We start from the raw sequence: 12,063 nt of genomic DNA on the forward strand, positions 1-12,063 counted from the left end.
GCTTCTTTGGGAACATGCTACAGCTTTTTATCCTTGGCCATATCCTTTATAACCAGTTTTCCCAGTTACGTTGGTGAAGATAGAGAAAGCATGTTTTTCATATATGCAGATAACATGGAGTTGAAAAAGAGCTAATAGCATCAGATGACAGAATCAGGATTGTAAATTATCTCAAGAGATTAGAATGTTTGTTTGAAAGAATAGAGACAAGTCCAAATCCTGTGTTTAAGGGGCGAAATTCAACTTAGTCACCCAAGGAATGTATAGAGATGGGTCTTGATAATGGTGCACTGGTAGCACAGTGGCTAAGTGCTTGCCTATTAACCAAAATGTCTGTAATTGGAACCCACCAGCTACTCCGTGGGAGGAAGATGTCATATTTTGCTCTCGTGAAGATTCACAGTCTTGGAAACCCTGTGGGGCTGTTCTGCTCTGTCCCATAGAGTCATTATAAGTCTGAATTGACATATGGCAGTGGGTTTGATTTGGGTCTTGATACAAGTTAATTTTGAAGATGATTCGGTGTAGTGAGGCAGGGGAGATAGAACTTAATTAATCTTAAACTCAATTTAATATACCACAATTATCAATAAAGTGAACACAGTTTAGACTGAATTAGTAGAGTATGAGTCCAGATGGGGTAGCTGGTGATTCTTTTGTTAAAGGTTGCTTGTTGGGTTTGGGGTTCAGTTTGGGTTGACACATACATTGTTGTTGTTAAGTGTCATCGAGTTGATTCCAACTCATAGCGACTCTGTATAGGACACATGTTGTTGTTGTTGTTAAGTGCCGTCGAGTCGGTTCCGACCCATAGTGACCCTGTTTAGGGTTTCCCAGGAGCAACTGGTGAGCTTGAACCGCCAACCTTGCAATACGAACGACTTTGCAGTCTAACACATTAACACACATATTGTTGTTGTTGTTGTGAAGTGCTGTCGAGTTGGTTCCAACCCATAGCGACGCTGTATAGGGTTGTCAAGGAGCAGCTGGTGAGCTTGAACCGCTGACTTTGCAGTTCAAACGGCTTTGCAGTCTGGCGCATCAACCCATAGCGCCATACCAGGACTCCAACACACATATTGTTGTTGTTGTTATGTGTCGTGGAGTGGGTTCCTACTCATAGCGACCCTGCACAGGGTTTCCGAGGCTGTAAATCTTTATGGGATCAGAAAGCCTCATCTTTCTCCTGTGAAACAACTGGTAGTTTCGAACTGCTGACTTTGCGGCCTGATTCGTATCCACTGTACTACCAGAGCTCCTTCCAACACACATACAGAGACTGACAAATTGAAGTGTGTCCAGAGGAAGTTTACTAGGAAGGTAGAGTGTAGGTCTAGGGCCCAAGCAGATCTAAGTTTTATTCTAGGTTCTACTACTTAGCATTTGTGAAGTCAGTCCTTCTGATATTAAAAAGGGAGTAAAGTACTGATTACAAGTCAGGCTGCCAACCTTAAGGTCAGCAGTTCAAAACTACCAGCTGTTACGCGGGAGAAAGATGAGGCTTTCTGCTCCTGTACAGATTTATAGCCTCTGAAACCCTGTATAGGGTCGCTATGAATTGTAACCGACTCCATGGCGCATAACAACAACAATAACAAAGTACTGACATCAATCTGGAGGACAAATGTAAGGATTAGAGGTAACATAGGTGCTCACAGGGTTCTGCAGTCCATGACTTATTAAGGATTGAATTGATGACTAGATATAATCTCTTGTTTTGACGGAGGCCAAAAACTTAGTAAATTCAAGATTGTCATGCAGCTTATCAAGTGTTCCAAAGGATGTGTGCAAAAGGTGAGCAGATTTATTCCTATTGCCTTTAGTAAATGCCTTTCCTAAATCCAGGATTAAGAAACCCTGGTGGCACAGTGGTTAAATTCTGGCTTCTAATAAATGAGAGGTTGGCTGTCTGAATCCACTAGTGATTCCATGGGGAAAGATGGGGCAGTTTGCTTCCAAAAAGAGTTACAGTCTCAGAAACCCTGTGAAGGAGTTCTACTCTGTCCTATGGGATCACTGTGATGTGTCAAAATGGACTCAACAGCAGTGGGGAGTCTGTGTTTTATAAACACATGCCTTTTGGTGTGAAATTTATCTGGTCTAAAGCCATGAATAACCATTAGAATTAGGACATAGTCCTAATATTGTGGGAAGACTGGTTGTACTAATTCTTGTAAGCCACAGTTTCCTCACTTGTAAATGGAGCACTTTGTAAGATTTTATAACTATTAGAACTAGTGTAGGCACTTAGATATTTAACATCATTACTATCTATATTCATAGTTACCACACTGGAGTGTATGCCATTTAGAATTTTAGTGGGAAAGCGTAAATCCCTCTGTTACAGAGTCCTGCATGTTGTAGTAATATGCAAAAACCTTCCTTGGTGTGGACTAGATCTTTAGATCTCTTGGTTTAGCAAATGAGAAGGAAGAGAAGTATGTTGTGACTGGCAGTTTCACTATACAAGTACACATGTTATTCTTTATACAGTGCACTGCTCCAGTGCAGTGGGATTTTAAACTTCGATTTTTCTTATGCATTTTGTCTTTTATATTTGAGAGTCTATTGTCAACCTAACAGTTTTTCTTTTGTTGTTAAAGTGTTAACTCGGAGACAAAAAGAGACCAAGAGCAAGAACAAGAGTGACAGTGGGACTGTTGTCCAGCCTTCTCTAGACATTGACAGGTAAGTAGGTGTGCTGTATTCATGGGACTCTTCTTGTACATAGAGTTGTTTGTATGGGACAAAGAGGCCAATTCCTGTTTTACCCTGTATTTCTTTGACCTGCCAATCACTTCATTACTTAGATGCCTGAATTTCCTTATCTTATTTCTAGTTGTCGTCCATCCATATAGATAGCCTCTGTATCCCTTCATAGTTACCCTAAAAAAGAAATCTGTCTACTCCACTTCCACATTGCTCGTAGGTTTCTGTTTTGTGTGTGTGTGTTTGCATTGGTATTTGATGCTTTGGGGAAGCAGTGAGCTATTTTGCTCTGTACCGGTACAGTAATTATGTTGAGAACTGTTGGATAAAATAGAATATATAGAAGACTTTCTTGGGTTGTGGGTTGTGGGTTGCAGCTCGACCAAGGTAACACATTCTGAGGGAGGGACCATGTGTAAGTGATACCTCCCCAAAGCCAAGACATTGTCAGCAATATAGCAGAGCAGTCAGTCACTAGGCAGAAACTTTTATCTTTGAAACACAGATCTTAGACCCTAAATTTCAACGCTGCCTTCCTTAATCCAGAGTCCTGGTGTGGTACTGCAGGATAATGTGCTGGACTGCAAGGTCAGTTTGAACTACAAGGTCAGTGGTTCAAACTCACTAGATGCTTCTTGGAAACCCTAAACAGGGTCATTATGGGTTGGAAATGACTGAATGGCACTTAACAACAACAGCTTCCCTAATCCAGTTGAGCAGAGGTGATCACTTGACCCTTGGGAATTCTATTATAATATGGACATTCCTAAAGCAATGTATTCATCACACTGTATTGCAATATATATTTACATTTCTATCTCCCTGATTAGACTGTAAGATATTTGAAGGCAGATACTTGTTTCATTCATGTTTATATCCCCAGCATTGAATTCAATGTGTCTGAGACAATAGTGACAGTAATAGCTGCTTACTGAATATTTTATATTTGTTGTTGTTAAGTGCCATATAATAGGTTCCAACTCATAGCAACCCTGTATAGGATTTCAGAAAGTTGGCTGGGTTTGAAGTGCCAACCTTTTGTTTAACAATCTAGTTCTTATCCTACAGTGTCATACCAGGGCCCATATTGTGTTAGGTGCTTTATTTATCTATAACTCTCAAAATAGTTGGTAAAGTTGTTACTCTATTTTATATAAATAGATTTTTTTTTTAAAAGCCTGAAGAGAAATTTCAAAAATTGGTCACTTTTAATCATATGGCCTACCTACCTCCAATGCATTTGCTCTTTCCATATAACTGCTGCCTCACATTGTTGTTGTTAAGCACTGTCGAGTTGGTTTCAACCTATAGTGATCCAGCCTGTAAAGGGTTTCCTAGGAGCAGTTGGTAAGTTTGAACTGCCAACCTTGTGGTTCAAAGTGACCTTGAGGTCTAGCGCATTATCCTGCAGTACCACACCAGAACTGTGCAATAGGGGATTACTAAATATTTTTTGTATTAGCTGATAAACCTTGAAAAGCACACTAGTCTAAGTTTTCTCTTAAGGCTAGTTTTTATGTTTGAGAGATTCATTTCTCCTGTACAAAGACATTCAGAGAAATTCTTCCTTAGAGCTAATCCAAGTCTCTCTTGCTGTAGTTATTACCTAGTAGTGATGGCTAGAAAGACATCTAGGATGTCATGCTTTAGAAAGTTTATTTTTTTAAAGCTCACTAAGATTAAGATGGGAGCGTGATGGCTCTATATGATAAGCACTGGATCCACTGTTTAAGTCTGCCAGCCACTCCGTGGGAGACAGATGAGGCTTTCTGCTCCTGCAAAAATTTTAAAAGCCTCAGAAACACTATACAGGGTCACTATGAGTCAGAACTGAATCGAAGACACTTAATAACAACAACAACAAAACTAAGATAATCTTACGAGTCAGATAGAACTGGATTTTGATAATTATTACTTATGTGACCTTGGGGAGAATGGTTCCTTCCTAATAGATCTGAAGAATTAATTGAAAAATTGTGTTTAGAGGGCCTTACACTGGCTCATAACACAGAGAAAATGCTTAATAAGTGTTCGTTTTCTTCTTACCCCCCAAGAATTCCATTTTCATCTGATACTCAAATAAACTTTATTACCTCATGGACACAATCACTTTCCCCTCACAACACATACTGATAGCTGCTGGACTGTTATAAAAAGATAAAAATAACTGTATGAAATTATGCAAGAGCCTCTGGCAGAGCCACATGGTTTTTGTAATTTCCTAGTTGAAGTTGCAGGTTGTGGAATTAGGGAAGTCAGTGTATAGACAGACTTAATTTACTAATCAGACAGGTTCATCCACCCTGGTAAAAATGCCATCTTGATTTAATGCTCTTGGTGCTCCTTTTTGTGTTGAAATTTTAACTTCCCTTTGAAAAAACTATTACACTTAATTTCTAGAGAGTTTGACAGAATATTTTATGTCTGAAGAGCAATCAGCATTGTTTGAGATAGTTAGAAGAGCTGATTTCATTACCATCCCACTGCTGCGACAGCAGGGTACAGAGAAACAGCCAGGGAAAACCGCTAATCACTCAGTCCTTTTGATTGGCATCGGGTTAGTTTTATTGGCTTTCCCGCTGAGCGAATCTGCATTGGTTGACATGTTTCCTCTGCAGAATAACTTTGAGACGTAAAACACAACTTGGGACATATCCAGGAGCCCAGAGGCAAAGGTGAATCTTAAAGCTGCTTTTTCTCCCCTTCTTTTGATTGGCTAGGAGCGAGAAGTGTTACCTCTGTAAATCCTTCATCCCACTCAGAGAGTATCAGTGTCATGTAGACTCCTGTCTCCAGCTTGCCAGGGGTGACCGAGGAGATGGGCCTTCAGGGAATGGCAGTGTATGCCCAGCTGTGGAGGGGAAGAGACAGCAGCGGCTGAGGAGCACCAAGGTATGTGAGGAGTGTTGTTAGGAAAGGCTGCCTAAGCCTCCGGATCATTTCTGCTTGGTGTAAATAGGCCATACTTCTGCTCTACCTTTCCCCCCTTTTTCTTTTTTTCCTTCTTTCCTCCCTTCATTTTCTCTTGTTTATCTTGAAATCATTTGTTCTTTTTCAATTGTTTGTATCATTACTTTAAAAAGTTATACATGATTATTGTAAGATATAAAATTTTTAAAAGTACAACTAATCAGGCAAGATCATCCCCCTAAATCTAACTACTCAGAGACATTTAATATTTTAACCTGCTTCCTTCCAGTCTTTTTTCCTATGTATTTTTAATATAATAGAACAAGTTCTAACATGGATTTTAAAAAAACAAAACAAAACTTGACATAAACACTTTCTTGGATTTATTTTTAAACTATTTAAAAACACAATACTATTAATATTTGCATCACTTAACTATTCTCATATCATTGGACATTTAGGTTCTTTATAATTCTGTATTATAATACTGTGTTTTAAATATTAATCAGTCTTAGTTTATATTACTTATTTCTTTGGAATAGATTTTATGAAATAGAACTAGTAGGACAATGGATATACACATTTTAAAGTCTTTTGAAACATACTGCTAAATTGCTTTCCAGAAAGGAGAACCAGTTCATACCCACACTAACAAGAGCATGTGCAAGATCAACTGTGATGAATTCTGTGTGTACCAAAAAATAGGAAGTCATAAACTCTGGTCTGTGGGAAAGACAGATATACCTTCTGGGCCTTATGATTAGAGATCAGGAAAGGCAAATCTTAGCCTTTGATATCAAAAGTGGAGGAGCAGCTCCATATTATACACATAGGAACATAGCAGAGCACACTGAAATGGGGAAGCTATGATCTGACCTGCTAGAAGAAAGGCACCTCTTTTTTTTTAAAAAAAAAAGCTTTTTTCTGTGAATTGGGTGAAGGTTTACAGAACAGACCATTACTTTTACATTCAACAAATCATACATTTTATTTCATTTCAATGATTGTAATCCCCTCAAGGTAACATAACCTATCCCACTTCGTTGTGTTTCCTCTTTCCATTCCTTTACCTTTCCCAATTTTGGCCTTAGGTAAATGTTGCCTTTTTGATCTTGAATGGTTGACCATTATATGGCATTCATACCTCACTAGTATTGCCCATCCTATGTACTTATTTATTGCTTGGCTGAAAATTGAGCCATGGAGTTGAGTTCAGTTTCAGAGCTGAAGGGTAACCAAGGACCAGAATGTTAGAGTTCTACCAGTATCTATCTGACCAGTAAACCTGGTCTATTTTACAGTTCTGGTTTTGATCCACATTTTCTATGATTCTATTCAGGACTTTCTGATGTGATCTGTTTCAGAGCAGTTGGTATCATCTAATTTTTCTGATCTCAGAGACTGATGTTCATGTGGGAAAGTAACCTCTTTTGAATGGGTTTATTTTGAGGTGGTCATTTGGAGTTTAGACTTTTAGGTAAATGTTTATACCATAGATTCAGGCATCAACTTCCAGTAGAAACTACCTTGGAGTTCTTGGTTTTGATTTTAAACCTCTCAAATCTATCACAAGCCAAAAGTTGCTGTTCTGTGACATAGATATCTAGCAGGACATGTCATATGATCTTGGTGGGCTAACTTTGGCTTGACTCTAATCTCCAATCTTGGCATAGAGATGGTTTTTATTCATCACTGCTTTTTTTACTTATATACTTTGATTTATTAGAAAGCAAAATAATTTCCTAGAGCTGTGTCCTCACACATCTTCTCTACTGGGGACAGGTGTGATCTGAACCAGAAAAGTTGTGTTTTAAATGCTTTTAAATGTGATAACCCTTTCATCTATTTTTTTTTTCTCTCACAGGAAAAAGGTCGGAATGAAGGCCGTCTCTTCAGTCTCTTGGAGAAGTCTGAGCATCAGTCTGTAGGTAGGGACCCCAGGACTATGTGCTGGACTTCTGCCTCAGCCTTCCTGTGATGATAGCCACTGCCAACTTCTTGGCTGTTTGTTGGGGTTGTATATAGATAGATGCAAATTTGACCCAGCCAGACAGCCTTTAATACCGGATCTCAAATTATCTTTCCCAAGGAAAGTGATGGAATAGGAACCACCCTACTTTATTCATCAACTTTAATTTCAGGCTTTATATGAGGACTGACTGTTGAACTGAGGAAAAACATGTCTAAACCATAGTGGAGTGACACAAACTTTCCTAAGTACACCTTCAAAAGGAACATGACATGCATATGCCAACCTTCAGCTTAGTCTCAATCTGTATTAGAATGGATTGGTTAAGAAGAGTGCCAAATCTGTGTTTGAATTCTGACTCTGTCACTTACCTTGTTTTTAAAAAACGTTTTATTGTTAATTGAGTGAAGGTTTATAGGGCAGATCATCAGTTTTACATTCAACAAATCATACGTTGCTTCATTACATGGTTGCAATCCCCTCCATGCACCAACAGTTAACAGCATTTACCTCCATTCACCTCAACCACTGCATTCCTCCCTGTGTCTCCCACCACCCCCATCTTTCCTCTACCAACCTCTCTCCAGTTGTATATTGCCTGCCCCATCACCCATGTCAATGTGTTTCTACCCTCTAGTGCATGAATCATTTCCTCCCCCACCTCCAAAACCATCATAGATTGTTTCTTTTATCAAGAACTCCCCCTTTTTTAATGTACAACCCTCTCCCCCTCAAAAAAAAAAAAAAAAAAACCCACCAGGAATATATAATCGTTTAGGCAATCAAAGGCCATATTCTTGGAAGCCTGCCTCCTGGCCACCAGCTCCCAGCCTTTCTCTGCTTTCCTTGTTTTTTGACCTTGCACAAAGTACTTAACCTCCCTAAGGTAATTTAGCCTCTTCTGTAGAGTTGGGGTTTTGTTTGTTTGTTTTTCGGGTAGAGTTAATGATAACAGTGCCATACATTGCAAGGATGATACTCATTAAAACTCCACACATAGTCCCTGGTCTAAGAAGGATGGGATAAATGGTCGCTGCTATTATTATTAGTTGTTACTGTTAAAATTCACCTGATGCAGATGGAAAAAGAACTTTTGCTTATGCCCAGAAAGATTTGCTTGCTGTCTAGTCATAATAGTTCCTTCCCAACAAGCAAATCTGTTGTGCCTTCTGACAACTATAAAAAGACAACCTCTCTGAGCTTCACATCCTGCTGCCTCTAGATAAGCATGTTGTTAATCTCTCTTCAGGTGGCAGATTTCCCTTGGCAACTGCTTGTTCCATAAGTCCAGATTTGAAGTAGATTTATTCCGTGGTTATTCATTCAAAAGCATTCACCTGGGTACACGGCATGACAGTAGAGTCTGTTGGATGCTAATGCTCACATTCCATTGGTCTGGAGATTGGGGATCTGATGGAAAGCAAGTCCCTAGGATACCGGAAATACATGAGAATCAGTGAGAATTGGTATGGTTACCACAACAACTATCAACATTATTACTGTTTTCCTTCTATTACAGATGCCAGGATGAAGACCACATCGTCAGAAACAGGAGCCTTCAGGTGACTTTGGGTGTGTGCTGGAGGGTGGTTATCAGCATTTCTGAGGAGTGCAGGCATGGTCCTGTGTTCTGGGTGTAGCATGATATGTAAACTATTGAAGTAGGAGTAACTGTAGGACTACGTGACCTCTCTCTGGATAGCCCTGTGACTCCCCTATATCTGGGCTAAGCATTGATGGGCTAAGCTCAGTCCACTCATGCTGTTAAAACAAGCAGAACAAAAGCTGTGTGTTAACTCCTCTGTTTTACCTCCCTGTCTCTACCCAACCTCTGTCTTTTGATCTAGACTTCAGGCAGCTTGGGAATTTGGGTTTGAATCCTAATTTTCTCATTGTCTAGCTGTCTGACTTTAGGTGTATTGATTTAACACCTTTGTCCCCAGTGTCCTCATCTGTGAAAGGGAGGTGATAGTATTTATCTGGTTGGGTTATTACAAAGATCACAGGAACTAATCCATGTGAAAGCCCCTGGTCCAGTGCATGCTTGGCGCTTATTAGTAAGTGTATACTTAATCAGAACTCTCCTTTCTCCCTAGGGTTTCCTCACCAGGGATGGAAGAGACAGGCTGCAACAGAGAAATGCAGAGTTCCCTTTCACTTCACGATGTAAATGATTCTCCCATCAAGTCTTTTGTTTCCATTTCAGAAGCCACAGATTGCTTAGTAGACTTCAAAAAGCAATTTACTGTCCGACCAGGTAGCCGGGCACGTACCAAAGCAGGCAGGGGAAGAAAGAGAAAATCCTAAATGTCTATGGCTAGTAGGTTGACAAAGTCATTAGCAAAAGGGGTGAACCGTATTCATTAAACCTCCAGTTCATTGTTGAGCAGGTTTGGGCCTTACAGTTTTCACCACCAGACCCCATTCAGCATCTTGGTTTTTATGTTTTCTATTATCTATACAGACAACTGTGTATAGTATTCTGTTTTATAACAGTATGTTTGAATTCACTTGTAGTTGAAAGAAAGCTTAAATATATTTATCTATGTTTGTATGAAATGTTATTTCAATAAGTTGGAGATTTATCTCTTATTTTTCTCTGTATTTTGCTGGTTTGGGAGTGGGGATATTTTAATTGTAAAGGTAGTTCTCAGACTCATAAATTACTTGTTTCTGAATGAATTTCATTACTAATCTTTGACATATCTTCATTAACTGTGTAATGCACAATTCTGAACGCTGCATGGTTACTCTGTTGACCTTCTCTGGCATCATTCTGGAAGATGCCAGGGGTATTGAATCCTAGTATTTGTTCTGCTATTTCTACCATTCATTTACCCATAACTTCATCATGCTATTTTTGCCTAGTTAAGAATGATCGGATAGAGAATAGGACCTTTGTCTTGCCACTCTTCCCAGAAATTTGTAAGCAAACACTGTTATTAGTTCCTATGTAATTATTTTTTCTTCTCGATTAAGCTAATGGGTATGCCAGGTTTAAAAACCGAGACTGTTCTGCTCATTGCCAAAGGTCATATCAGCAAGAGGAAGTAGCTTCTAGTTCTGTACTATTACTGGAGCAGTGCATATTTTTGACCATGTTGCCCAGGAGCATCCAGTGCAGAATAGAGATGTGGTCTGTCCTCAGTGCTTGGGCAGACTCCAAAGAGAGAGGACACTGTGTAGCAGAAACAGCTACTTTGGGATACAACCAAAGAAGGGTGTTAAGAGAGCTAACTTTGGCCAGAGCCGATTTGAAGATGTAACGAAAAATTATAATATGCAAGGTGGCTCTTTGGACAGTTTAGACAGGGACACCACTCAGACGCTCCTGACTTTTGACTTATTTTAAAATGAAAATGAGCAGAAAGATGGAAAATATAGTGCAAGCCTTTAGCCATTGTGTCCTGCGTAGTTCCCTTTGCACCACAGCTCTTTGAGTTAGAAGAAGACAGATGGTGGCCTCACTGTTTGTTCCTTCTACAGACTATCTTGGTGTTGGATGACTCCAACATTGTGTCCAGTGGCACATAAATGCTAGCTGTTATTTTTCGAACAATGCTGTGGTCCAGGTAATGTATGTTTTTTACTTTAGTCTCAGAGCAGCCCTGTGAGGTAGACAGTGTTGTTGTTGTTATGTGCCATCGAGTCGGGTCCGACCCATAGCGACCCTGTATAGGGTTTCTGAGGGTGTAAATCTTTACGGGAGTAGAAAGCCTCATCTTTCTCCCGCGGAGCAGCTGGTAGTTTCGAACCGCTGACCTTAAGGTTCGCAGCCCGATTCGTAACCACTACGCTACCAGAGTATCATCCCCATTTTTCAGATGAAGCAAAGGTTCATAGGAACAAATGAAGCCATTCTTGTCCATGGCACAGAGACCATAGTGACCCTGCTTTTTGATCCTAAAGAAAACACTGTATTTTGATGATAGTATTGATTATTTTCTTGTTTTCCTTCTAATGAAAAATAGTTTATCAGTTATGTCCCATCAGCTTTAACTCTCTCTAGTTGTCTCTCTCATTAGTGACAATTTATTGGTGGTAGAGTACTATGAACGGAATAGTGTGTTAATCTCTCTGCTTGAAGATAAGAAAAGGGAAAAGGCTGATTCTAGAAAGTGAATTATTTAGCTTAGAATTGAGCAGGCTCCCTAGAACATGGCTCAGCTGTAGGAGGGTATGTCCCAGTAGGACCAAGAAGGGTATGCTTAGTTATGAGCTAATAAGGAGTCAAGGGAACAGTAGCTCCCACCCTGACCCCCCAGCCCTCCCCAGCAGTTGTCGGTAAGGGCAGCTCTTTTGTCCAGTCATGTTGTCTCCATCCTAGGAGTCTTGAGGGAGGAGCATTAGGCAAACAGTGAAGAGACTGGTAGAAAGGGTATCATGTCAGCCTGAGTCTGAGCCCCTGCTTCTCTCTGAATTATTCAGCCTCCCTGAGACCTAGTTTCCTTGTCTGTAAAATAGGGAAACTTACT

The 12,063-nt window shown here is 39.9% G+C and overlaps 1 protein-coding gene across 1 annotated transcript in view; it reads left to right on the plus strand.

The window, feature by feature from the left end:
* Positions 1-9,895, plus strand: part of UIMC1 (ubiquitin interaction motif containing 1) — a 112,845-nt gene extending 102,950 nt beyond the window's left edge. Inside the window, exons 10-14 of the mRNA XM_006873467.1 lie at positions 2,604-2,688; positions 5,430-5,601; positions 7,484-7,547; positions 9,108-9,150; positions 9,685-9,895. Of these exons, the coding sequence (XP_006873529.1) occupies positions 2,604-2,688; positions 5,430-5,601; positions 7,484-7,547; positions 9,108-9,150; positions 9,685-9,895 (575 nt within the window). The remainder of the gene's footprint in view (positions 1-2,603; positions 2,689-5,429; positions 5,602-7,483; positions 7,548-9,107; positions 9,151-9,684) is intronic.
* Positions 9,896-12,063: the final 2,168 nt, after the last annotated feature.

This window comes from Chrysochloris asiatica, unplaced genomic scaffold (assembly GCF_000296735.1).
Source record: "Chrysochloris asiatica unplaced genomic scaffold, ChrAsi1.0 scaffold00242, whole genome shotgun sequence".
In the NCBI taxonomy this organism is placed as follows: Eukaryota; Metazoa; Chordata; class Mammalia; order Afrosoricida; family Chrysochloridae; genus Chrysochloris; species Chrysochloris asiatica.